Source organism: Sus scrofa, chromosome 1 (genome assembly GCF_000003025.6).
Source record: "Sus scrofa isolate TJ Tabasco breed Duroc chromosome 1, Sscrofa11.1, whole genome shotgun sequence".
NCBI lineage: Eukaryota > Metazoa > Chordata > Mammalia > Artiodactyla > Suidae > Sus > Sus scrofa.
The window spans coordinates 228,141,903-228,169,143 of record NC_010443.5 but is presented as its reverse complement, the minus strand read 5'-3'; the positions used below and the strand labels follow the sequence as shown (position 1 = coordinate 228,169,143).

The 27,241-nt window shown below is 41.7% G+C and overlaps 1 protein-coding gene across 1 annotated transcript in view; it reads right to left on the bottom strand.

The window, feature by feature from the left end:
• The window catches only part of OSTF1 (osteoclast stimulating factor 1), a 54,650-nt gene extending 27,665 nt beyond the window's left edge, over positions 1–26,985 (bottom strand). Inside the window, 1 exon segment of the mRNA NM_214005.1 lies at positions 26,755–26,985. Coding sequence (NP_999170.1) covers positions 26,755–26,788 — 34 coding nt within the window. The 5' untranslated portion in view covers positions 26,789–26,985.

Sequence of the window (27,241 nt, the reverse complement as noted above, 5' to 3'; positions counted from 1 at the left end):
TTTTTCCCCATCAGAGGTATTTCTAAAATATTTCTTAAATGAAAATATGAATAAACACACATTTTTGCTTCCCCCTCTCAAACAATGGGAGCTTCCGAATTATTTGTACTTAGTTTCTGTCCTATATAGAGCCTTTAAAAATAGAACGGTAAATGTTTAACATAAAGAGATGCTTAATGTGACAATTGACAATGGCTATATATTTTTAAATCCATGGTTTTGATCGTATATCTTCCAAAAGAAAAGAAATACCATGGAGAACAACAGTACCTATGAGAGAAATCAGTAATCATTACGTCCAAAACAGAGTGTAGCAACTATCCAAAGATGAGGGCATGTTCACGAGAGCCGTCCTAGGGTCTGCCTTTATGATTTACTGGCCTGCTCCATTCAAGGACAGGAACCCTGACTTGTTTAATCTCCTGGCACTGCCTGGCCTATAGTTTGCACTTACTAAATGCCTACTAAATACATATATAAGTAAAAAAAACAAATTCAAACAGTCTAATAAAAAGATATCAAAATAGAAAAACTAGCTACTTAAAATGTGATAACAGTTCACTTTCAGGACTGGAAGAACCTTTTTTTTTTTTTAATTTTATTTATTTATTTATTTAGTCTTTTTACCTTTTCTGGGGCCGCTCCCTTGGCATATGGAGGTTCCTAGGCTAAGGGTCCAATTGGAGCTGTAGCCAACCGCCTACACGAGAGCCACAGCAACGTGGGATCCGAGCCACATCTGCCACTTAGACCACAGCTCACGGCAACACCAGATCCTTAACCCACTGAGCAAGGCCAGGGACCGAACCCGCAACCTCATGGTTCCTAGTCAGATTCGTTAACCACTGAGCCACGACGGGAACTCCTGGAAGAACCTTTAGAGATGACCACCTAGTCCAAGAGCATCACTCAGAACCGTGTCCCAAAGGTTAGACAGAAACTATTTACATTTTTACTTTAGTCTTTATCACTCCTATTTTAACATGTTCTAAAATACCATAGCATAGGAGTTCCTTGGTGGCCTAGTGGTTAAAGGATCTGGCACTGTCACTGCTGTGGCTCAGGTCACTGCTGTGATGGAGGTTGGATCCCTGGCCCAGGACTGGCCACATGCTGTGGGTACAGCCATTACATATAAAACAGCATGACAGAAAACATATATTCAACTTATAAATATATTTATTGGGAGTACTCAAAACTCCAACTGATTGAATGTTCAGCATTATGAGGGCAAGTGTTTTGTTTTTGTTTTTGTTTTTTTCTTTTTAGGGCCACACGTGTGGCATATAGAAGTTCCCAGGCTAGAGGATAAATCAGAGCTAAGCTGCTGCTAGCCTATGCCACAGTCACAGAAATGCCAGATCCAAGCCGCATCTGCAACCTATGTCACAGCTTACGACAACGCCAGATCCTTAACCCACTGAGCAAGGTCAGGGATCAAACCTGAAACCTCATGGAGACTAGTCAGGTTCTTAACCTGCTGAGCCATGATGGGAAACTCCTTGCTTTATGAATGATATATCCAAGTTCCTAGCACAGTGCCTGGCACACAGGAGGCACATAATAATTATTTACTGAATGAACAAAGGAATGGAAACACGAATGCGAAAAAGTCTAAAGGAGTTCCTGCTGTGGCACAGTGGGTTAAGAACCCAGCTGCAGCGGTTCAGGTCACTGAGGAGGTGTGGGTTCAATCCCTGACACACTGCAGTGGGTTAGGGATCCAGCATTGCTGCACCTGTGGTGTAGGTCACAGCTGAGGCTCAGATTCAATCCTTGGCCTGGGAAATTCCACATGCCATGAGTGCAGCCATGAATTTTTTTAAAAAAGTCTGAAAACCAGAGTTTAAAACAGCACTGTCCAGGAGTTTCCTTGTCACTCAGCGAGTTAAGGATCCAGCACTGTCACTGCTGTGGCATAGTTCAATACCTGGCCAGGGAACTTCAACATGCAGCAGGCGAGGCCAGAAAGGAAAAAACAAAAATAAAAACAGCAGTGTTCAATACAACTTTACACAATGATGGAAAAGTTCTACAACTGTGCTCCTCACGTAGAGCTGCGGAACACTTGAAATATGGTTAGTGTGACTGAGGAACTGATTTTTAAACATTATTTAATAGGAGTTAAGTTAAATTGCCACAAGTGGTTTGGTGGCTAGCATACTGAACGATGCAAGTTTAGAGCATTAGAGAATGGGAAATGATGTAACGTCCATTAAGAAGGGACTATGTAAATCAATCCTGATTCATCCACATAAGAGTCATTTAAAAAGAATCCTGCAGACAGACCCACAGACACTGATGCAGCAAAAAGCCTGCAAAATCTTCAGTGAAAAAAACACATTATAGAAGAGCATGCCAAGTACCATCCACTTATGTTGACAGTACACATACATTTAGAGTGACAGCACCAATTATGGGAATCTTCACATTCCACTCCACATGTACTGTTTAAATTCATTACACTGAGCATGTATTACTCTGATTGCCAATGAAAACAATGAAGATACTTTCACTAGGGGCAAGGACGGGTGGGAATTTTCTTTCTTCTAAACACCCTAATACAGAAGAGCTGCTCAAATCCCCTGTTACTTACTGTGTCTGCAAGAAAACATTACTTCTGTGATCTGAATTCTAGTGTCACTTCTAGAAGCAAACTGAAAACTTCTGTTGTTGTTTGGAGTTTGCTTTTTCACTCCACATTCTTAGGCCTAAGAAAGGAAACTTTAAACTGAAGGAGAAGCTGCCAAGAGAAATATTTTCTGCTGACCTGACTCTCTCTGAAAGGGGAGATTAGCTATCTTGATTACTGTAAATTTTCCAAAGAGAAGTTCACAAGGAAGCAGTCCACTTGTGACCAAAATCAATAGTGACGGAACTTTTTGCTTCTTTGAGGGAAGGACAACGATGAGATGTGCTATGGCTAATTTTGGAAACATGATCCAATGTCAACTTTATTAGCTTAGGTAAAATTCAATATAAATTAAAGAAACTGAAAAAAAATACTTGGGGTGTGACTAAGCTGCTGATTTTTAAAACTACATCTTTTACAATTGCCTTACTTAAAATGTTAAAAGGAAGTTGGAGATTTTTGCTTTTTTTTTTTTTTTTTTTTTGCTTTTTAGGGCTGCCCTCGTGGCATATGGAGATTCCCAGGCTAGGGGTCAAATTGGAGCTGCATCTGTGACCTACACTACAGCTCAGGGCAACACTGGATCCCAACCCACTGAGCAAGGTCCTCATGGTTATTTGCATTTCGATTTATACTAAATAGGGAACATCAGGCAACTCTTTAGGCCATTATGTGAGGGAACGTTCTCTCTATGGAATGCTCTAGGAAAAAACCTTTACATACATGATCCTATTTAATCAATTAATGTTGGGATGTTAGACTTCTGTGGGTCAATTTTAATGCATATATTATAAACATTCTGGGCCTTAATTTACTCCATTCTCAAAGCTTAGTCAAATAGAAAGGAAAGAATGCCAAGAAACAGGCAGACATTACGTAAGGACAGCATAAAAAGGAAAAACAAATGACTTTCATGACTGCAGTTTACCACCTCTGGATACAGTCTCTCGAGAGAATAGTAATTAATAATACTTAATTTACTGATCATTTTTACATCATATTTAACTCAACTGTGTGTGTGATATTCTACAGGCATATAGGTTTACACACAGAGCTAAAGGGTACTCTGTGTTTCCAAGTCTGTCCTTGCAGACATCTAAAAAAAATGATAAACATCTTAATAAATCAAGAACAGGTGCTGATCAATTCAAATGTGTTTGATGAAGGCAGATTCACACATATAAAATGGTTGTGTTCTTATATATGCAGAGAGCCTAATCAGAGACTTCTTCAGGGACCCACCTTGATTATTTTCTCATGGAAGTCTGGTTACATACAACAAAGGGAAAAAGTGGGGCTGCGAAGAATTACCTGAAGTCGCCCTGGAATTCACCCTGAATTAAGACTGGAAACAGAGCATCCATGAGGATGCAGGTTAGATCCCTGGCCCTGCTCAGTGGGTTAAGGATCCGGCATTGCCATGGGCTGTGATGCAGGTCTCAGACTCAGCTTGGATCCCTCGTTGCCGTGGCTGTGGCGTAGGCGGGCAGCTGTAGCTCCGATTTGATCCCTAGCCTGGGAACCTCTGTGTGCCACAAGTGCGGCCCTAAAAAGGCTGGAAACAGGCCCAGTCTTTCGCATGATGCTTTATATGACTCTCATAAACATGAACTAGCATGTGAATGGTATTAAGGATTTCAGTAGGGCTGCCTCCGGACAGGAGCAAGATAAGAAAATTCCCATCACACCAGTAGCATTTGGCTCCCTACCTTGCCAGGCACGCCCTTCCCTTTTCTCTGCAACCCCACCCAGCCCCTGTAGAGAAGGGCTGAGTCCACTAATGATAGGCAAACAGCATTTTCCTCTGGAGTTAGGCTGACAGCCTCCACCCCAACCCCCAACTCCCCTTCCTCCCCCCACCCCCACACTTCAATAAACTAATCCTTGTCCATAGCAGCTGAGGCTGATAGAGGGAAGGGGATCAAGGATTGGGTCTTGAACAGACAAAGGGGAAGAGAATCTGCTGTTTCTGAGGTTTGCAATAAGAGTATGTATTGGTGCACCTCTAAGGCCTTGAAGCAGCACTTAGAAGGACTTGAAGCTTACGAACTCAAACGCAATTTTTTTTTCTTGCTTTTTAGGGCTGCACCTGAGGCATATGCTGCAGCTGCTGGCCTACACCACAGGTCACAGCAACATCCCTGAGTGGGGCCAGGGATCAAACCCACATCCTCACGGCTCTTAGTCAGGTTCACAACCCGCTGAGCCACAACAGGAACTCCCGAACACACAATTTCTAATCTACTTTATCCTCTGTTGGTTCACCTTCAGGAGTGGGGAATTTTCTAGAGTGAGCAACTACAACAGCATTAAAAGGGTCTGCTCACTACAATGGATGGACATACCATAAATAGCAAGAGGAATCACTAGGCAAAATGTCAGAACTTAGACACCCATAAAAGATTGACTATTTCACTTACATCCTGCTTTAAAATGTTGGAAGGTATGAGACATTTTAGATGGACTTCATTTAAAATGGTTATGATAACTACTACATACTCACTATGACAGTTAAAACTAAAAATATTGATCATGCTAAGTGTTAAATAGGATATGGAACAACTGGAATTCTCTGACAACACAAGTGAGTGTCTAGTGTAAACTGGTATAACCGCTATAGAAAATTACTTGGCAGTAGTATTAATTCGTTTTTTACATCTTAACATAACTTTAAGATTTTAAATGCATTTATGTAACTAGAAAACCTTCCCTGCATCTTTTGCTGGACTAAAACATTGAGTAAAAAATGACCCCTCCCAAACGATCTCACTATCCCTGGAATACAGTGAGTCTGGATATTTTTAAATGGTAAGTCACAATATATTAGTAAATGGCAAAACTAATTTAGTGGTTTTAAATATATGTAATAAAACAGAAAAGGTCAGGGTACACTGTATGTAATAGAAATAATTACAGTTTTGTGAAAATTTTGTTTCATTGAAACTGGACAGATGGATGGAAAAACAAATGCTTATTTTAGAAATTTACCAAATACACATTTTGTCATAATGCCAAATGGCAAAATATTAAAATCAGCATTTGCCAAAGCCAAACACTGCCTTTACAGAGTTAACTATTGGGAAAACAGGATAAATCTGAAATTATATTAAAAAATTAATTATGATTATGATTTTAATATTAAAAATCCTGATAGATCCATTTTTTAAGGTTTTTTTTTTTTTTTTTTTTTTTTTTTGGCCATGCCCACAGCATGTGGAGTTCCCTGGACCAGGGATCAAACCTGTACCACAGTAGTGAACCAAGCTGCTGCAGTGACAACACCAGACCCTTAATGCACTGCACCACAAGAGAACTCTTTTCTATGTGGAATCTAATATAAGGCACATATGAACCTTTCCACAGAAAAGAAAATCATGCACTTGCAGAATAGACTTATGGTTGCCAAGGGGAGGGAGATGGAGTGGGGTGGTTGGGGAGCTTGGGGTTAATAGATAATCCATTCCAAACTATTGCCTTTGGAATGGATTAGCAATGAGATCCTGCTGTGTAGCACTGGCAACTATGTCTAGTCACTTATGATGGAGCATGATAATGTGAGAAAATAGAATGTGTACATGTATGTGTAACTGGGTCACCATGCTGTACGGTAGAAAAAAAATGTATTTGGGAAATAACTATTTAAAAAATAAAAAATAAATTAAAAAAATAAAATAAAGTTTGATATAAAAGGGCAAGAATCATAATTCCTCAGCACTGTCAACTGCAGCCTGATGAGACTTTTGCAAAACTAAATAAATATTCTCTCTAAAATGAGGTCTGTGTAAAAGCAAGATATTATGGTGCTAGTTTTCCTAACATCGCTATTGCCTGCGGTGATTCTGCCACCAAGTTAGTAAGCTTTCCTTCCTCTCTAACAGAAACTGACTGAGGTCAAGACATAACTCCTCTTTATTTCCTGGGCTTAAAGATTTGCTTAAGGCTAGTGATGAAAGTTCACTGAGAGCAATTCCACAAAGGAGAAATGGTTTCCCCCAAATTATTAGAGATCATATTCTCTCAATAACTGCCAACCCGTGCCTACGATTTTTGCTATATACAAAATAGCTTTTGGACATATAAAATTCACAGCCTCACAATCATCATTAACTACTGCAATATTTTATTCTCCAATAAAAAATATACAGTTAGGGAGTTCTCGTTGTGGCTCATCATTAACAAACCTGACTAGTATCCATGAGGATGAGTGTTCAATCCCTGACCTCGCTCAGTGGGTTAAGGAACTGGCGTTGCTATGACTATAGGGTAGGTCAGCAGCTACAGCTCTGATTCGACCCCTAGCCCAGGAACTTCCATATGCCGCAGGTGCAGCCCTAAAAGGCAAAAATAAATATATATATATTTATACATTTATAAATATATATACATACACACTTATACTTTCAGTTGACTGATAATTTTTCATATATAAAGTACAAAGAGGATATTTTGGAATAAGCTACACTTAGAGTATGTACCTACCTTTCAAAGTGAATATTAAGAGAATAATAAATCCAAATGGCATGGCTTGTTTGCATCCCTGGCTTGGAATGAGGGATTCTTAGGCAATGTACAATCCTTGATCAAGTATAGGTCTTAATATACCAAAAATAACTAAAGTAGGCATTCCGCCATTTGGTCAGCCATCCAAAGCTGAATGGCAAAGTTTGGAAGAAATTTGAGGTGAAGGTAAATTTCTGTGTATACCTATGATATACATCTCTTATTGGAAGTCAAAGTCAAAAAAAGTTTGAAAGCCATTGCTCTAGACTTTCTGATCAAATTCGAGATTTGCTATAGGACTCTGACGATAAGATAATATTTCTTCTACTTTATGAATCTCAAAATTCAGCTAGCATATGAAATACAAGACCCTTCCATCACCCCCAAAAGAAGATACTATAACCAATTTTAGATAATTATAACCCATCAAAAAGAAAGGTGAGGAAGAGAATTCTTTTTTTTTTCTTTTTTTTTTTGTCTTTTTATGGCTGTACCTGCAGGGCACATGGAGGTTCCCAGGCTAGGGGCTGAATCACAGATACAGCTGCCAGCCACAGCCACAGCAACACAGGATCTGAGCCGTGTCTGTGACCTACACCACAGTTCACGGCAACACCGGATCCTTAACCCACTGAGTGAGGCAGGGATCAAACCCACAACCTCATGGTTCCTAGTCAGATTCGTTTCCTCTGTGCCATAACGGGAACTCTGAGGAAAAAAATTCTTTGAACAAGGAGAAATTGTAGAAAAGGAAGAACTTACTATATACATACATTTCTCATATATCTCTCATTATCTAAGAGAAGGCAGGGAGTACTAATCTTAATTTATATGCCAGGGGTAAGAAAAAATGGGTCTCAGAGTAAGTAAAAGTATTAATGTAATTTCTACAAGGCATCTTTAAATTGTTCTATTAAAGAAGCATGATGAAACAGGATGTTTTCTGCTCAAAAACAAAACAGAAGGAGTCTGTGTGATAGTATCCAAGAGTCAAGGCCATCATTTCCATTGCTGGGGTGAAAGGAAACAGCTGTGCTCTGCTGGGCTAACACAGGGGTCCCCTGGGCTTTGCGGATTCCAAGGCCCATAAATGAGGAGGTTGGCTCAGAAGAGGCTTCTGGATGAAGATCTCTAAGCATGTCAGTCCACAAAAGCCCACTGCTCTTGAAAATAAAATATTTTTCCTGCAAAAACAATCATCATGTGAGCACATCAATTTCTAACCTAAAGAATAAGTTTCTTCCCTCATACTTATGTTCTTGGATGAATTAAATCAAATCCAATAAATTCTATTTGCACATATACCTTTAAAGGCTATAAGTAATTAAAAAAAAAAAGATGATAGATACAATATTTTCCTACCCCAACACTACCTCTTCCCTTCTGCCTCCATATGCAATCAAAAAAGAAAAAAAAAAAAAAAAAAACCTAAAGAATTTGAAACGTGTCTTGATTATTTCAGCTGCAGGAATGGCAGACTCATTAAAAACAGTAGCCAGTGTGTTTTCTGACAAGAGGGTTCTGTTTATTAACAGTGTGCCTTTCTTATCCATTTTTTTTCCTTTGCTTATACTTTTCAGTGCCTTCCAGCAAACGTGGTTACTTTCACATCTTGAGGGGCCATAACTACTGGTTATTTTTATTTCTTCTCTGCGGGATAACATAAAAGTCTCTAAGAGCAGGGTTCAAAATTTCAAAGGGTAAGCTCAATGCCAATCACAATCTTGACTGTTTAAAAATCAGGGAAAAGAACAAATCCCTCAAACCCTTCATCTCAAGACATCCTGCGTCCAAAGTCAGTTTCAGGAGATCATGAGGAAGAATGGAAGAAAGGTCTTTTATTCAGTCCTTGGAATTTAAAGAAAAAGTGCTATACTGGCTACAACACCTTCTGCAAAAGGCTAGATGAGTCCCAGGACTGACTCAGGACAGCAACGCCCGCTTTTGTACAACCCATGAGCTAGGAATTAAAAACGGCTTAACATTTTCAAACGGCTGGGAGGGAGAGACGATTGAAAAAATATTTCATGACATATGAAAATGATCTGAAATTCGAACTGCAATGTCCATAAATAAAGTTTCATGGGAATGGAGCCAATATTTGTGTATTATCTACGGCTGCTTTCCCACTACAATGGAAGAGTTGAGTGGTTATAACAGAGACCATTTGTGGCCCACAAGGCCTAAAGTATTCACTCTGTACCTTTACAGGAAAAGTCTGCTGCCTTCTCTGCTATGGTCCTCCTTTCCCTGTAAAGGGAAAGTCAGACCAAAGAAGCAGAGGTCACAGCCTGAGGAACTGTGGGCCTGCCTCTCACTGGCCCCACAAGCAGTCCAGGCTTAGCCCCGTCCTAAGGGAAATGACTAGTTGAACAAATAAGTCCACATATCCAAGATGGAGATAGAAAATTCCCTAACACCAAAACCTTTAATCCAAAACAAACGACCAATCCAAGTTCACGATTATGGGACACCTACCACATACCAGACATCATGCAAAGCATTGACATATAGCAATTCTCTCTTTTTTTTTTTCTTATTAGGGCTACATCTGCGGCATATGGAAGTTACTGGGCTAGGGGTTGAATGGGAGCTGCAGCTGCCGACCTATATCACAGCCACAGCAACACCAGATCTGAGCTGTATCTACAACCTAGGCCACAGCTTGTGGCAATGCCAGATCCTTAACCCACTGAGCAAGGCCAAGGACTGAACTCACATCCTCACAGACACCATGTTGGGTTCTTAACCTGCTGAACGACCATGGGAACTCCTTGCAGCAATTCTTTTAATCCTCAAAACAATCCTGGGACACAAAGACCTTATTAACATGATTTTAGAGCTGAAGAAACTGAGGCTAGAAGAGAGAACCAGTCCAGGTCTACACAGCTGAAGAGGCAAAGATAAGTTTTAAACCCAGGCTATCTGGCTCCAAAGCTCATACTCTGAACATTCTGGATGAGACTCAGAAAGAGCTGAGCTTTTAGTGCTGGGATTAAAGGGCACTAAACACATTTATATATGTAATGTACTGACTGCAGTTCCTGAGCGTTCTGTGCGCCCCTAAGTGTTAGCGATCATTAATTACTATAAATTTTTACCCTATCAGGGGTTTTATTCCTTGCATTTTTATCTTCACTGGTAAGACAACCTTATCAAAACCCTATTCCTGTACATTAGAGATTTTATCGTTTACAATATTCCTACAGAGAAATGTAAATGCTTTTGTTAAGCAAACAAAGCATAATATCTAATATTCCATTAAAGAACTCAGTAAGAGTTTTTAAGTTGTCATTCTTTTTTTTTTTTTTTTTTTTTTTTTTTTGTCTTTGGTATTTTTAGGGCCACACCCATGTTATATGGAGGTTCCCAGGCTAGGGGTCGAATCAGAGCTACAGCTGCAGGCCCACACCACAGCCACAGCAATGTGGGATCTGAGCTATGTCTGCGACCTACACCACAGCTCATGGCAACACCAGATCCTTAACTCACTGAGTGAGGCCAGGGATCGAACTCGAAACCTCATGGTTCCAAGTTGGATTTGTTTCTGCTGTGCCACAGTGGGATCTCCCTTAAGGTGTCATTCTTAAAACCTATAGCCACTGTCGTCTGTCAGCTCAAGCTGCTTCAAAAAAATACCATAGACTGGATGCTTAAACAATAGACATTTCTTCTCACAGTTTTGGAGGCTGGGAAGTCCAGGATCAAGGTGCTGCTCAGTCTGGTTTCTGGTGAGAAGGCTCTTCCTGGCTTTCAGAGGGCTCCCTTCTCACTGCGTGCTCACACAACCTTTCTAGGGTGTGTGAGCAAAGAGAGATCTCTCTCCCTCATCTCCCAAAACCACTAATCACATCATGTGGGCCCCACCCTCTCGACCTAATCGAATGCTAATTACTTCCCCAAGGCCCTATCTCTGTCATATTGAGGGTTAGGGCTTCAAACATGAATTCTGGAGGGACATAAACATGAATATAAAATCATAGTAAAAAACAGGATCACATGAACATGTATATATATACATATGATGGAATACAGGTTACCACAATAATAATAAAAAAGGATCTAACATGACCTTTAAAAATAGCTTTTGCAGAGTTCCCTGTGGTGCAGCAGGTAAAGGATCCAGCGTTGCCGCACCTGCAGCACAAGTTCCATCCCAGCCCAGGAGCAGGTGTGGCAGAAAAAAAAAAATTGGGGGATATGCTTATATTTTACCTTTTTTTTTTTTTTTGGTCTTTTTGCCTTTTCTAGGGCCGCTTCTGCGGCACATGGAGGTTCCCAGGCTAGGGATCTAATCGGAGCTGTAGCCACCAGCCTATGCCAGAGCCCACAGCAACGCAGGATCTGAGCCGCGTCTGCAACCTACACCACAGCTCACGGCAACGCTGGATCCTTAACCCACCGAGCAAGGCCGGGGATCAAACCCACAACCTCATGGGTCCTAGTCGGATTCGTTGACCACTGCGCCACAGCAGGAACTCCCTATTTTACTATTTTATAAATATAATATCACTGGTGACAATATTATATATACAAGCTGCTATGTAAAACAAAGATATGCATAGAAGAAAAACTGAGAGGAAAAATACCACAATGTCAACAGTTCTCTACGGGTGGTAGAACTATGAGTCATGTTTATTTTTTTATTTTCTTAATTGTCTACAAAGAATATGAATTCCAGATAGAGCCAGGAAAATACGGTCTTTTTTCAATGCCATATTGAAGGATAGCCTAAAAGTTATGTGTACCTTATCAGCAGAATAGTTTTTAATATGAGTACTCTTTTGTCCTTTGTCTCTCTTATGTCACTACCAAAAAAAAAAAAAAAAATCAGTGGAAAGATAAGCAACTGTAATGCCAAGTATGCTGACAAAACTGAGAATACAGGGAACACATATGTAACACAGTGGGCAAACTCAAAGGTCAGTGCAGGCTGTGTGGGAGGCATCACCTACTTTGATTTTGGAAAGATGACAGGAGTTATGGACACAAAGAGGTGCTGGCAGCAGGCTAGGGCAGACCCAGAATACAGAGCAGTATACCGACAGAGGGGCCTGACGTCAGGAAGGGTGGAAGGTGGTCTAGGAATGTCACGTAGATTAATGTGCCCGAAGCCCAGCATGAGAAATGTTGAGAGATTCAGTTGGGAACATGAGCACAGAGGGACTAGAGGTTTCCCAAACTTTTCTGAGAGCCACTTAAGAAATATCTTGCACATCAGGACCCAGAAAACACACACACACTAAAAAAAAAACTTTAAGAACTTTCACTAGATATTCTTATCCTTACTTGTAATATATGAATATGTATAATAAATGTTTAGAGACCAAATGGAAATTTTTTGGATTTAAATATCTGATACTCCTTGCAGTAATAAAGTATTCTCAGAATATATTAAAAATGGCCTTGGAAATTTTTTTATTTCAAGAGTTTTTTTTAATTAGAGTGATAATAAATGGATAAATTTAAATCTTAGACTTTATGCACACCTAATTCCTTGGGAAATTAAAATTATACATAGGAAATAAAAATTTGCAACAACAGCAAGAAATGGTCTTAGTCCTCTATAAGACACAGGCCAGCAAGACAACATAATCATAAAAATGTCTCTTTTGGGGAGTTCTCACCAAGGCTTCGCAGAAATGAATCTGACTAATATTCATGAGGATGCAGGTTCAATCCCTGGCCTTGCTTAGTGGGTTGAGGATCCAGCATTGCTGTGAGCTGTGGTGTTGGGTCGTAGACATGGCCCTGATCCTGTGTTGCTATGGCTACAGCGAAGGCCAGCAGCTGTAGCTCTGATTCAACCCCTGGCCTGGGAACTTTAATGTGCAGTGGGTATGGCCCTAAAAAGCAAAAAAAAAAAAAAAAAAAAAAAAGCCTATTTTAGAAAAACCTCTTTAAAGCCTGATAGAGGGACAAAGACATACACTGTATCTAAGAAAAGGAAAAGAGGATTCCTAGAGACACAGAACAGAGCTCAAGCAAAGTACTCACTTCATGCTTACTCAGTAGACACACAGGGGCCAAATCTGTCAGTGACAGCATTTTACTGTTTCTAGTTAATACTAGAACTCTTTCATAAAAATACAAACTCTGGCTATGTGAACAGTATTATCAAATACAACAGGAAAAAGTATTTGGAGGGCAAAAAAAAGCAATAACTTTGAAATTGAGTCCCTCTCTGTTCAGAAAAAAAAGAATTCAAATTTTCTTCTGCAACGCCTATCAGAGACTCTGAAAAAGTCCATATCCAAAATTATAACAGAATGCAAAACAGTAAAGTGAGTTGAGTCCATCTATAAGAAACCAGCAAGATGTCTAAGACATTCATTTCTTCCACGATCATCTACTTACTAAGACAACAACCTTTAAACTAGAAATTGTTTCCCTAACTGTATCTTTTCTCAAGTCACACAACAGCCTTCCTTTAAAACGATTATGAAGTGTTCCCAAGGGTCACATTCCTGGCATGAAAGTGTGAGACTTCCCTGGTAACCCCAGAAATGCTGGACATGACACCTCTGGTGGGAGCTACCACCACTGGCCATTCCAGGGCCTGATCTGGCATCTTGTTGAAGACTCAGCCCAGGAAAGGGGCTGCCCAGGTGATGAGTTCCTCCACCCAACTCATCTGGCCCTGAAAGTCAAGACTGTTTATGGAAACAAGTTTGGAGGTGCCTGGGAAGACCCAAAGAGTCCAAGTGACTCCTGGAAAAGGTCAGGGGAGAATCTTAACCTCAAGAAATGTTCAGGTATTTTTCCAATCCAGTTCAGCTCTTGGGAGGAGGAAGAGGGGGAGAGAACAGAGTCCTTAGGGTTTCCCCAAGAGAAGGACAAGAAAAGCTGTGGTTTTCTGGGGTTATAATTAACATAGGGTACTTACAGAACCATTCTGATGAACATCTCTCTTCTACTCAGGGCCTTAAGTGGGAGCCGTGATAACATTACTGAGGGTCAGTAACTAACCTCAGCCACTCTAAGGCCCAAGGCACCTTTCACCCCTAATGTTCTTTTTTTTTTTTTTTTTTTTTGTCTTTTTCTTTTTAGGGCCGCACCTGTGGCATATGGAAGTTCCCAGACTAGATATCCAATCAGAGCTGCAGCTGCCAGCCTACACCACAGCCATTGCAATGCCAGATCTGAGCTGTGCCTGCGACCTATACCACAGCTTATGGCAATGCCAGATCCTTAACCCACTAAGCAAGGCCAGAGATCGAATCTGCATCCTCATGGATCCTAGTCAGGTTTCTGCTCAGCCACAATGGGAGCTCCCTCACTCCTCTTGAGATTACAAGTCGCTCATGGATTTTTAAACTCTTTTTCATTAACAGGTGCTCAGAAAATCATTTATCTTTTTTTTATGAACATAGGGTCACAGGGTCGGTGGTGGTAGAAGGCTTGGAGGTAGAGGCCAAGTATTGAGACATTGGAATTAGTTCTTAAACTTCTAGGAATACCCTTGGTCCCCTCTCTTGAGCCCGCAGAACTATTTGTAATTTACACTGTGGATCGGTTGACAGTGAAAATAACCACTCTGCCCACAAGGACAGAAGAGAGAAAACTTCATGCTCTCTAGGGCAGTGGCTTTCCACCAATGTGCAATGGTCATCGAAATTGCAGGCTTTCATAATAGTTACTAGGAATTCACCCTCCTTCAGTACCCAGCGCCCAGATGCAGAAGTACCCCACCGTCTCTTGTCATATGTCCTAACAAAATGCAGTTCTTTATCTATGGCCTTAGAGATGTTTAGTGGAAAATTAACACTCAAGAATACTATAATAATTTTTAACTATGAACCTATTTTTTTCTGTGTGAGTTCTATTGTTATAGCAATACAACTTATTCCCATCAGTATAATGAAATATATATGAACATATCACATATATTTCAATCCCTGTATGTAAATGTTACTTTCCTTTAAAAATTGGTTTCTTGATTTGGGATGACAGACTTTTCATCCTAGAATCATGGCCTAGTCTGTAACCTTGTAGAGAAGGCCCAGGTGCTGGTCAATGCTGCTGTGACTTACTGGAAACCTCTCCTGGCCACAGTCTGGCACTATGCCAAGGTTGAGCTGGTTCCTCCAGTCCCTGCTGAGATCCCTGCAGCTATTCAGAGCTTGAAAAACCTGTCAATAGTGCTCAGACTGGTAGCTTGAAACAGCTCACAGTTAAGAAAGCTCTGCTGAATTGTCTAGAGGCCACTGAGGTGTAGATGTATGTAGCTTTGCGTTGGCAAGATTACAGGCAAGTGTGGCATCAATGGCTATAACGTTTGAAGGCGAATCTTTAACATGATATTTGGATTACTATTTGGATGGTCTTGGACCATGTGTGATCAGATTGGTATTTGAATGAAATAAGACAATGTGTCCAAAAAAATTGGTTTCTTGTGTGAGATCTACATAACTGATAGTGTGGTGGATGGGCTGAGACCCACTCTCTCAGAGGAAGATTCATCGATCCTCTTGAACAGAGCAGCAATGGAATCCTTCCCTCCTGGAATGAAATATGAGATCTTCTAGACAGCAAGATCTGAACTTGAATTCATGGCTTAAACGTGTCACCTCCAAAAAAGACAGGAAAAAACAAGGAGAAAGGGGGATTCTGAACAACATTTTACACAGAGAGTTAGTTAATTTCTAAAATCCAGCCGAATATACATTCTTAGACCTCAAATCTTTGGAGCTGAGGAGCTCCCTGGTAGCCTAGCAGTTAAGGATTGGGCATTGTTGCTGCTGTGATCCAGGTTCAACCCCTGGCCTGGGAAATTACACATGCCACGGGAACGGCTCCTCACCCCACCAACAAAAAGCAAATCTATGGAGCTGATTTTTTTTTTTTTTTTTTTTCTTTTTCAGCTGTACCTACAGCATATGGAAGTTCCGGGACCAGGTGTGGAATCTGAGACACTGTGGCAACCTACACTACAGCTGCAGCAATGCCAGATCCTTAACCTACTGCACCAGAGCAGGAACTCCTGGAGCTGATATTGTTGATTTATAATTAACTTTATACATTTTCCAAACATAAACACCTTCAACATCCCAGTGGCCATTCACAAATGGCCATATTTTGTGAGGGTGTAGCTGTAATTTGTGCATGCAGACTTTAGACACATTTTGGCAGGGACAACCCAATGCTGTCTTCCTCTAAGCAGCTGCAAAAGATAAGACCCCAAATTCCAGTGCTCTGTGTAGCCAGAGCCCTAAGTGAAATCAGATCAGACCTCATTGAGAACACATTAGTCCCCACCCTAACCCATTTCCTGTCCTATCCTCTCTCCCTCTCTCTCTCCCTCTCCTTCTCTGTCACTGAAATCTGGATTTATGAACTACCCTTAAAATTATTTAATTCCTCCATGTTTGCATTCATATGGCACTGAACATTAAGAGTGGCAGGAAGATGGGTAGAGATTATTGAAAATGTCTATAAAAAGCACAGGATGAAATCACATCAAAATCTGGGAAATTATTTGAGAAATCAATCCAAGGCACTATAGATTTAGAAGCAGGTTTAGGATCAAATGACAAACTGACCCCCAGAGTATTCTAGAGACCAACTGACCAAAGTGACCTAGCATACCAACCAATCTTGTTTTAAAATAACAGACAAAATCATTAAGAGCTATATCTTTAATTTCATAAAAATACAGTTCTTGATAACTTCTCAAAAAAATGAAAACAAAAAACAAAGTGACCTAGCAAGCTAATTTTAAAAATTGAGGACAGAACTTCACCCCAAAACTAATGCTCATTTCCCACTACTATATTCTGCGTCCCTCCCCTCCAAATCATAGCTTGGTCCTAGAATCTCTACCCTAATTAGCCCATCTTTTTGCCTAAATTCCTATCAGTAAAGAATAGTTTCATTTGAAAAGGGCTTCCACTCCCAAGAATCTTATTTTCAGCATATTTTATTTATTTACTTATTTTTGTCATTTTAGAGCTGCGCCTGCGGCATATGGAGGTTCCCAGTCTAGGGGGTCGAATCAGAGCTATAGCTGTCACAGTCACAGCAACACCAGATCCTTAACCTACTGAGCAGGGATCGAACCTGTGTCCTCATGGATGCTAGTCAGATTCATTTCCAGTGAGCCACAGCGGGAACTCCTCATATTTTATTTTTTAATGTAAGTACCTTTCAGAAGGGAATTTGCTAAATCAATGATTGGTTTAACCCTGCAGGGGAATTTGCTCATCAGATGTAAAGCAGTGAGTTTATTCTCTGAGGCCTGTGGAACTGAGAGAAGAAGAAATCAAGCTCCAGGTGATGTTAGAGAGGAACACCTTGGAAAGTCCTGAGCGGGGTACTGCTCTCTGAGCATGTGGTCGTCGTACCAGAGGTACCAAAATCAGAGCTTCAACAACTACCTATGGCACCTGGGTAAATGTTTAAATAAAGAGATATTTAATGTGGCAATCAACAACGGCTATATATTATATTTTTAAATCAATGGTTTATGATTTTATATCTTCCAAAAGAAAAGAAATAGAGGTCCAAAGAAGAAAGGGTACCAAGGGAAAAATCCATCCCAGAGCAGACAGATCTATGCCAACTTTGGGGCCACAGAACATTGGAAAGGCACAGATGTGTTAGCCAAAGGGAGCATGTGTCCAAGCAGAGAAAAAGCAAGCTAATGACCAAGGTTCAGGGCAGATGCAGCAGCAGATAGCCCAGTGCTGGTCAACCAGAGAGTGCCTCACTGGATGTCAAAATATCAGAGAGACCCAGTACCAACCAGGAATCAGGACATGGGCAGGGGCCTCTTGTGGTCAACAGAGCTCTTACAAAGCCAGTGTCAGGTCCCAGGAACTATTTAGAGATCAAATATTTAGGTAGAGAATTGTTCCTTGAGAGAGGGAAGGCATTAAGCAAGAGCTAGAAGCAGCCCTATTGATGGGACCCACTCCATGAAAGAGGAAGTAGATAGTCACCATAGGCAGCAACTCCTACTTCACAGTTCACCTTAATGGAGGTACAGGCTGTGGCTGGCAGCTGCTTGGGTGACTTAGATGTAGAACCTGAGTGCAGAGGAATAAAAGAGAAAGATTTACTCCCCAACAGAAAAACAAAGTTGAAAACAATCTCAGGTTTGGCACACCATTCAGAAACAAACTTTGGAGGGAATGGTGTCCATCTGCCATGTTTCACAGCCAGTTTTCTTGCCTGAAAACCAGTGAGAATACCTTCAGTTTAGGCCCTCCTGGGGGCTACTGTCAATAAATTTGCATCAAAACAATGGGCCCCAAAAAGCAGCCAGAAAAGCCTGTAAACCTGGATAGGCAACATTTTAGAGATAGTGCTAAGAGACTGGTTTCTAAGAAAGGAAAGATGAGACTCAGTGGAATCTTCCAAATCTGGAGACTGAGATACCCACCAACAGTGCCCAAAGCCTGGAGAGGCTTCTCAGCCTAGCTGCCCTCCACTGTGCTCAGAGAGCTGACCTTGGAGGGGTCCTCCTCTCAAGCACAGATTAGACAACTGAGTTGATTCAAGTCTTTGCTTATAGATGAGAGAATCCTGAAATAGAACCCATGATTTTCTCAGAACTTAGCAAAAATTCCTGGAGTGTGGGGATGCCAGAGACTCTCTAGGGCCACCTTCAGATCACTGAAGAGGGTCAAGGCATACCCTCTAGTAGGAGAATAAACAAGGTCTTGAGACTAGATTTGGTCTCTAGTGTCTTCCTTAATTTGAGTTTAAATTGCCTTCAGGCTCCCTGGGAAACTGGAGCACCAAACTAGGAAAGAACCACAACAAGCACATTCCCCAGAATATAAAACCAAAGTGATTTATCAAATTCAAATGAATACTAACAAGTTTAACATGCTAATCCAAATGCACAAATACAAAACTCTCCCCTAACTCCTACATCAAGACTAAATTAAGGGATTTGTCTTATAACTTTATAAAAATTCTACGCATGCCCAAACCTTGAGTGGGATATGACTCACCAGAGTTAATAAAAAAGAGGTGACTTCAGCAGCCCCACCAGTGACTTTTTTAAGTAAGCTGAAGCCATGACCCTCTTTAACCCATGGCTGCAAACTCACCACCCAGAGCTCTTGTTAACACTCTGACAAAGAGATAAGCACCTGAGTCAAGGGCTAACGTGTGGACATTCAAATGCTCATTTTCTATGGGAAGCAATACTGTTTTTCAACTACTACACTAGGCAAACTATGCTACATGACTTTCTCTTTAATTCAGAACAAATTTCTCTGGTTCACAGTTCTATGTGTGCACATGAAATCTCTCTGGCTTCTGTGAGAGAAGCTCAGCCCCTATGCAATCAAGCAAACGTGGACAGGACGTCATGTCAAGTCATTTCCTTTCTGCCCATGTTTAATGACTTTCCCCTTTTCTGCTTACAAAACTCTCATTCAGCATTTGAGAATTGCTTAAATTTCCCCTCTTCTGTGATATCTTTCTCAGCTTCCTCAAGCTCCTTACCTTGCACTTCCTAGGCCTCTGATCACATTTTGATAACATCTCTATCGTATGAGTTGTAATTTTTCTGCGTAAGGCCTACTCACACATTTTTGGCAGGAAGGTAAACTGGAGAGCATTTTGGAAATGTCTGTGAAAATGGCAATGCCCATACCCACTGCCAGGACTTTCTCCTATGGATTTATTCACATGGGTAAACAACCAGGCTGTTGTAACACTGTTTGTTATAACAGAAGAATAGGAATGATCTAAATGCACTGAATATGGGTCTGGTTAAACAAATACAATCGAGTACCATGCAATTGTTCAAAAGAATCAGGAAGCTCTCTCTATACTGGTATCTGAAACATTTCCCCCCAAACTCCTATAATTTATTTGACAGAGAATCTTTTCCCGCCAGCTTTATAGAGTTATTTTGACTTAGTAGCTCATATCACTAAAAGGGTGTGTCTCCCCCCTCCATCCCGCTCAGCCCCCATGTATTTTGTTTCCTGTGGCCATTAAGCAAGTGAGGACAAATTTGGCAATGGTTTTCAATGGACATAAGGTATGAGGTGAAGAGGACTAGAAAAGTCAGCCCAAAATACGCCACTTCGTTCATAAGCATTATTTTGAGTTGAAGGCAACTGAGAAGATGTAGACACAGGAAGAATTCTTTGCCTTCCCCATCCGCCTCAAAGCAAGGTGTAAATTCCCCCTGTGAAGGTATCTGCCCTCCCCGCCAGGTGCCCCATACAAGAAAGAGAAGGACCTTTATCACTGAGGATAGAGGTGTCACTTAGATGGATCTGCATAAGCAAACCTCACTAAAATAACTCTTATTTTCCATTAGTTTCCCCATATATCTACCTTCCCACAATTTACTCCCTCAGAAGCCCATCCCCCAACTCCTTTTTTTAGTCACTTCTCCACAACGTGCTGCCCTTTGTTAAAATGGTATATACACTTTCAAGTCTAATCACTTCTTTGGGTTTTTGTTTCCTTTCTATATAGCCCTTACACATATAAAATTAAATTTGTAAGTCTTTTTTTCCTGTTAATCTGATTTTATTGTCCGTTTAATTCAATGCATTCACAGTACCTATATATAACACCTAAGAGGGTAGAGGAAACACTTTTTCCTCCCTAACAGAGGCGTGTCAGAAAAGCTCACCACTTAGTCATACTGAAGTCAAGCTGTGGGAATGCTGAAAACACAAGGCGGAGGGGACCCTCCTCGTTCCAAAGTAGTGCTGACAACACTGCCTCCAGCCTTTGCTATTTAATGTGAAGCTACAAGATAGACCCAACCAAAGTCTCCCCCACCTTTTTCCAGACAAAGACTTCATTACATATCAAGACTTTCTATGTATCCATCAACAGCTAAAGAGTTTAGCTGTTGTACAGTTACAAAGAAATAAAAGATTATTCTACTCTCAAAAAGTGTTGAATATTATTACACTTAATACAGATCCAGTTAAAGAGGGGAGCTCTACAAAGCAAATGTAAATAAAACAACTGCACCAGTTTTAGTAAAGGTGGCTGCCCAAGTAAAACCGGTCCAACCTAACAGAATCCTCATGGATTTCTCTGCCCAAAGTGCAGAGACTCCAGTTAAGGCTTGCCTTCCATTCCCAGATCAAACCAATCACTTACTAGCTTTTAGACCTCACTAAGTTCTCCTTCATCCATAAAACGAGGATATTAGGATCCACCTCACAGGGAAGTGAGAGCATACACAGTGTTGGGCACAGGGCCTGTCACTTAGGGACAAATAAACGTTAACTATTACAAACATCATCATCACTCTGAAATTCTCAAGATGTTTCTCAGACTTTATTTTGCCATCAGGGATAAACAGAGCATCAAGGTTAGGAAGAAAAACCATTCATGTGCACATCTCAAACCAACCCGATATCTCGCCTTTAATTAATTCACACAACTTCAGGAAAAAATTACACACAACTTCAGATCATGTTTGATGAAAACCTTTTCCCTCTCCAGAGTTTCATATAAGCATCTGTGTGACATCTTTGAAGTTTTATGATGTTTTTATTATAAATACAAAATAAACCAAACCCCAAAACACTGATATTTGCTTCTTCAAAGTCCCATTAATTAATTTTCCCAAGACAAGTGAAATATTTATGCCATTTTACTTCCACCACCAAAATCAATAAGCCATTTAAAAGAATTCGTCAAGGTCAGACATCAGGCTTTCAGCTACAGGGGAAGGTTATCGAACCTGCTTAGAATGAGAGGATTCTAGTCCAAATCTCAATCAACATCCCCTTCAACAATCCTTTTCTTTTGGGGGGGAGGCACACCCAAGGCATATGGAGGTTCCCAGATTAGGGGTCAAATCAGAGCTACAGCTGCTGACCTACAGCCTAGCCACCACAATGCAGGATCTGAACCATGTCTGCGACCTACACCACAGCTCATGGCAATGCTGGATCCTTAACCCACTGAGGGAGGCCAGGGATCGAACCCTCAACCTCTTGGTTATAAGTCAGATTTGTTTCCACTGAGCTACGATGGGAAATCCTCCTTTCACCCATCTTTACATCAAGTCTCAGAATAAAGTCTCCTTTTAAAAGGTCCTTGTGAGAACAAAAGTTGTCTTCCATACTCTGACAAGCCAGAGGGGCTCACCCTATCTGAGCTGTGAGGCTCTCTTTGGAGGGTGGCTGAAAAGAACAAAAGTGCATATGTAAAACAGAGAGGTTGGGCTGCTTTACTAAAAGGTAAGGAGGGTCCCCTAAAGAATGAGCTGAAGACCACAAAATTGTGACACATTCTGGCACACAGAGTACCACCATGGCACATCTAACAATGAGAGGGGGAAGTTTCAATGACAGACCTTGAGTGGCCAAAAGTAACCCTATAGAAAAAGACCAGTAAGCAAGGAAAGGTCAAAATGTGACAGAATTGAAGTTCCCTTCGTAGCTCAGTGGTTAACAAACTCAACTAGGATCCACGAGGATGTGAGTTTGATACCTGACCTGCTCAGTGGGTTAAGGATCTGTCGTTGCTGTGCGCTGTGATGTAGGTCACAAATGTGGCTCAGATCCCGAGTTGCTGTGGCTGTGGCGTAGGCGGGCAACTGTAGCTCTGATTTGACCCCAACCTGGGAACCTCCATATGTCGTGAGCACAGCCCTAAAAAGCAAAAAGAAAAAAAAGTGACAGAATTGATTTTTCAAGCAGAGTGTAAGGCGTCACTACAGAGATTGCAGCAAACACATGTCAACCAGCAGTAAGACACTTAAAACTGAAACAGACACAGTTCTGAGAATAATTGTATTTTCTTTTTTGAATGAAAGGGACTTAGGGGAGAAAAAAATGAGTGAAAATAATGATTATCACTAGATGACAGGCGAGGATGACTTTCACATTTTTATTTACATATTTATTGTTTTTCTGTACTATAGTTTCTAAGAGTCCAATGATACAAATGTATTGCATCTTTTTTTTTTTTTGGTTTTAGTTTTGGTTTTCTGCTTTTTAGGGCCACACCCACGGCATATGGAGGTTCCCAGACTAGAGGTCTAATCGGAGCTACAGCTGCTTGCCTACACCATAGTCACAGCAATGCCAGATCTGAGCCTCATCTGCGACCTACACCACAGTTCACGGAAATGCTGGATCCTTAACCCACTGAGCGAGGCCAGGGATCGAACCCTCAACCTCATGGTTCCTAGTCAGAGTCGTTGCCACTGCGCCACGGTGGGAACTCCAATTTATTGCATTTTTATTTACAACATCTTTTTAAGCAAAATGGCTAAGGTCAGCCATCTAATTGTAGCTATGGGATAATCTAAGATATTATCTAGATATACATACATCTCCATTAGACTCAAGATCTTCACGGATGATTTTTTTTTTTTTTTTGGTCTTTTTTTTTTTTTTTTTTTTTGCTATTTCTTGGGCCGCTCCTGCGGCATATGGAGGTTCCCAGGCTAGGGGTCGAATCAGAGCTGTAGCCGCTGGCCTACACCAGAGCCACAGCAACGCAGGATCCGAGCTGCGTCTGCAACCTACACCACAGCTCACGGCAACGCTGGATCGTTAACCCACTGAGCAAGGGCAGGGATCGAACCCGCAACCTCATGGTTCCTAGTCAGATTCGTTAACCACTGCACCAGGACGGGAACTCCCTTCACGGATGATTTTATTGTTCCTCGGAACCTGAGTGTCTACCACAGGGCCTAAAACATAAGTTGCACATATTATGAAGTGTTTAGCAAATGAATTTTGGATGTGGCCACTAACCCAATCCCTGGTATAACCTCAGGAAGGTGAAAAAGTAAATGAAGCAGCACAGTTCTCCTGCCCAGCATCTGACCAGGAGTTGAAAGAACCTTCTTTCCAAAAACAGTCCCCTGATTGAGTAGCTTTATGTCCATTGCTACTAAAATCCTTCCATAAGTCCCCTGTCCTTCCTCATCTAGCTCCCTCCTTTCCACACAGCCTTTGGAACTGAGTCATGATGTTTTGCCCAGATCATGCTCTGTAGGGAGCTCTAGGGATGACCATTATGATGTCCCACTTGTGTTTCTTTGTAGAGCTGTCTGGTCCACTGAAACACTTTAAGAGAACTCATGGGGAAAGCTCATCTCAGATCTCAGTACCATTAAAACAACTCTTCTCAGAGCAGGGAATACATTTTAATTTTATGAACACTGGGAATCTTGTAACTGATCTCTTCTCTCTGCTTGAAGCAGAGAAATAAATCTACAAGCCTCCTTTAGAAATTCTGCAGGACCTAACAACATGCATATCTATAAGCTACCTTTCCTTCTGATTTCCTCTTATTAGTCTTCACTCCCTCTGTATGACCCTACCTCCTTCACCTCTTCTTTAACTCTCATTTGGGATGAAGCAGGGTATAAACAAACCAAGAAACCAAAAATTATATACATCTGTCCCTTAATTCCAAGCTTGCTTTAGACATTTTCATCCATGTAGTTTGCCTGCATGACAAGAAAGTAAAGCTCAGCAGCACTCTCCCTGCTGCTACCAACCAGGGGGTGACCTTTATGTCCATTTCTGACAAGAAAGTCTGACAGAGGATCAGAAGGGCTGTCCTTTCTACTCCTATGCACCAGTTCTAAAATACACACATGATGACTGCTATGAATGGTATGTTGTGATGTGATAATAATATGGTTAAGGGCCCTGACTCTGGAGTCAAACTACCTGGGTTCTAATCCTGTCCACTTCCCAGGGCAGGACTCAGTGGCTGACCTTGGGCAAGTAACCTAAGCTTTCTATGCCTTGCTTTCATTTCCCCATCCATGCAATGGGAACAATAAAGGTACTCACCTCACAGGATTATTGTGAAAGGTAAATGAGTGAACACATGCAAAGTGATTAGGTCAGTGCCTGGCATACAGTAAATGTGGGTCAGTACCAAAATAGGACAGTTCTGTTTTCAATTGAGCCAGGCCACACAAAGTGTCAAGTCAGACTGAAAGTAGGATTTCTCACTGTAAATTAGTAAACTAACAGATCAGTTTCTAGGGTGACCTTATTTGAGTTTGGATCTCATTTATAAACCAGTGAGGACCCTGAATAGCAGTCATTTTCAATCATTTGCTTTCTGATTTGCTGAAGAGAAGAAAGCAGTAGGGTCAGATAACAAAAATGGTTCCTGAAAGTGTATTTACAACTGGTCACAATGTGATCCCTAAAGCACACCAGTGCAAACACACAAACACACCACGTCAATGTCCCTTCAGGAGCAGCAGGGACATAGCTTAAGGTCTAGAGATGAAAAACCTCCTGAACGGCTCCTCAGGACCTTCTTTAAAATAAAGTATTTTGTTTAGCTATTAAAGAATAACTCTACTTTGTTGAATACTGCATGTCCTGATTTACATATGAGTTTAGGGCACTGCCAGCTCCTATATAGGCACCTCCTCTCATACGCAAACTCCATGAAATTCCACAGCTAAAGAAGCACAGAGCCCAATTCCAGCCATGTCCCTACCTTTGCTCACAGCAGAACCAAAGTCCCCAAAATTTCCTTCACACCCAGCCCACCAACATTTAAGTCCTCAATGAACGACCATGCCATACATGTACCTAATTTTCAAATAAAATGACTGGAAACTACCACATGTGAGGGCAAACAAGGGAAGATGGAGTGCTTGACTAAAATTTAGGAAGATCAAGAAAATATTATCTTCCTAAACAAGGTTACTTTGAAATTGACCTAGATGGCTAAATTTCAGCCTGCGTTATACTGATGTTACATGAGAATGGAAGAAAAAAACTGAGAATTTATCTTCCATTTCCTATGTTTTCTGTACCTACCTACCGGATGAATGCATGAATGAGTCTGTTACAGTACTGAACTGAAATAATTAATTCCCTCTTAAATTCTCCTTTCTCCATATCCCAGGAAATATTCTAAGGATAAAATAAAAATGAACAAGGACTACAAGCGCTCTTTAGCGCTGCTTTGAGGAACTTAGTAATCTCATCCTCTCCAATTTAGCCAAATTCATTAGGGGAGTGGAGGCAAAGGACTTGTATTGCCTGATAAAATGACACTTCCGAATAGCAATTGCTGAGATTATCCTGCCACAGCCTAGATTCTTCTAGTCCGGAGTTCAAGTACACTTTTGTAAAAGCTTTCCTCAAGATCTCGAGGTCAATTTTCGAACGCAGCTCCTCTCAAAAGTCCCAAAGAAGACCCGCTCACGCACCCCACCCTACAAGCAGCGCACTTCCCGTTCCCTTTGGCCGGTCAAGAACTCAAACTTGACAGTGACACACACTGAAAAAAAAAAAAAAAAAAAAGAGGAAGTGGCTAAAAACCCATTTCAAGACATTTATTTTTTTTCCTAAGGGAGATCAATGGCCCTGTCTTCCAGGAAAGCTTCAATGGGACGTAGCCTTCGCATCGCCTGGAAAGTTGCCGCTAATGACAATGTTGCAAAGCCAAGCGTGACTCCTCTTCAAAAATAAAATTTTTTAAATTCCTCGAAAATCTTCTTGCTATCCAAACTGATCGCCCCGCTACAGCGAACGCAGCAGCAACGCTAACAACTCCTATCCCGGTGGGTCCCTTTTCGAAAGCGAGGCTGGGGCCGGGTACGTGTCTGGTTTGCCCTGCCAAGTGGCAAAGGGAGCGCAGAGCACCGCGGCGGCCAGGGGACCCGCGAGCACCTCCCTTACCTGGTTTGACCGGTTTGGGTGGCGGCTTCGACATCTCTTCCTGGAGCGGCTGATCCTGTAGACCACGCACGAAAAGCCAAACGAACGCCCCTCCACTCGGCACTCCGGGCGCCCCAAAGTTTCTTTTTGTCTGGCTTGCATCGGGGCGCCTTCAAGGACCTGCGTCCACCCTTGGCAGCCAGACAAGCAGAAGCTGGCAGAGCCGCTCCGCGCAGTACCCCGCCCCGCCCCGCGGCCGACAGACCCGTCCGGAGCGCGCGGCCGGACAGATGAGGAAGTGGCCGCCGCTTCGCCGAGCGCTAATTGGCTCCCCTGCTGCCAGCTTCCCCGAGGCAGGAGCGCGGGAGGCGCGCACGACAGCGCGCGCGGCGGCAGAATCAGCCGGAGCCGAACGGGGGCGTCGTAGGCTCGCGCCAGGGCCAGCCAGGGGCGCGCGGCAAGGAGGGGAAAGGGCTGGACTGTGTAGGAGCGCGAGCGCGCGCACGCG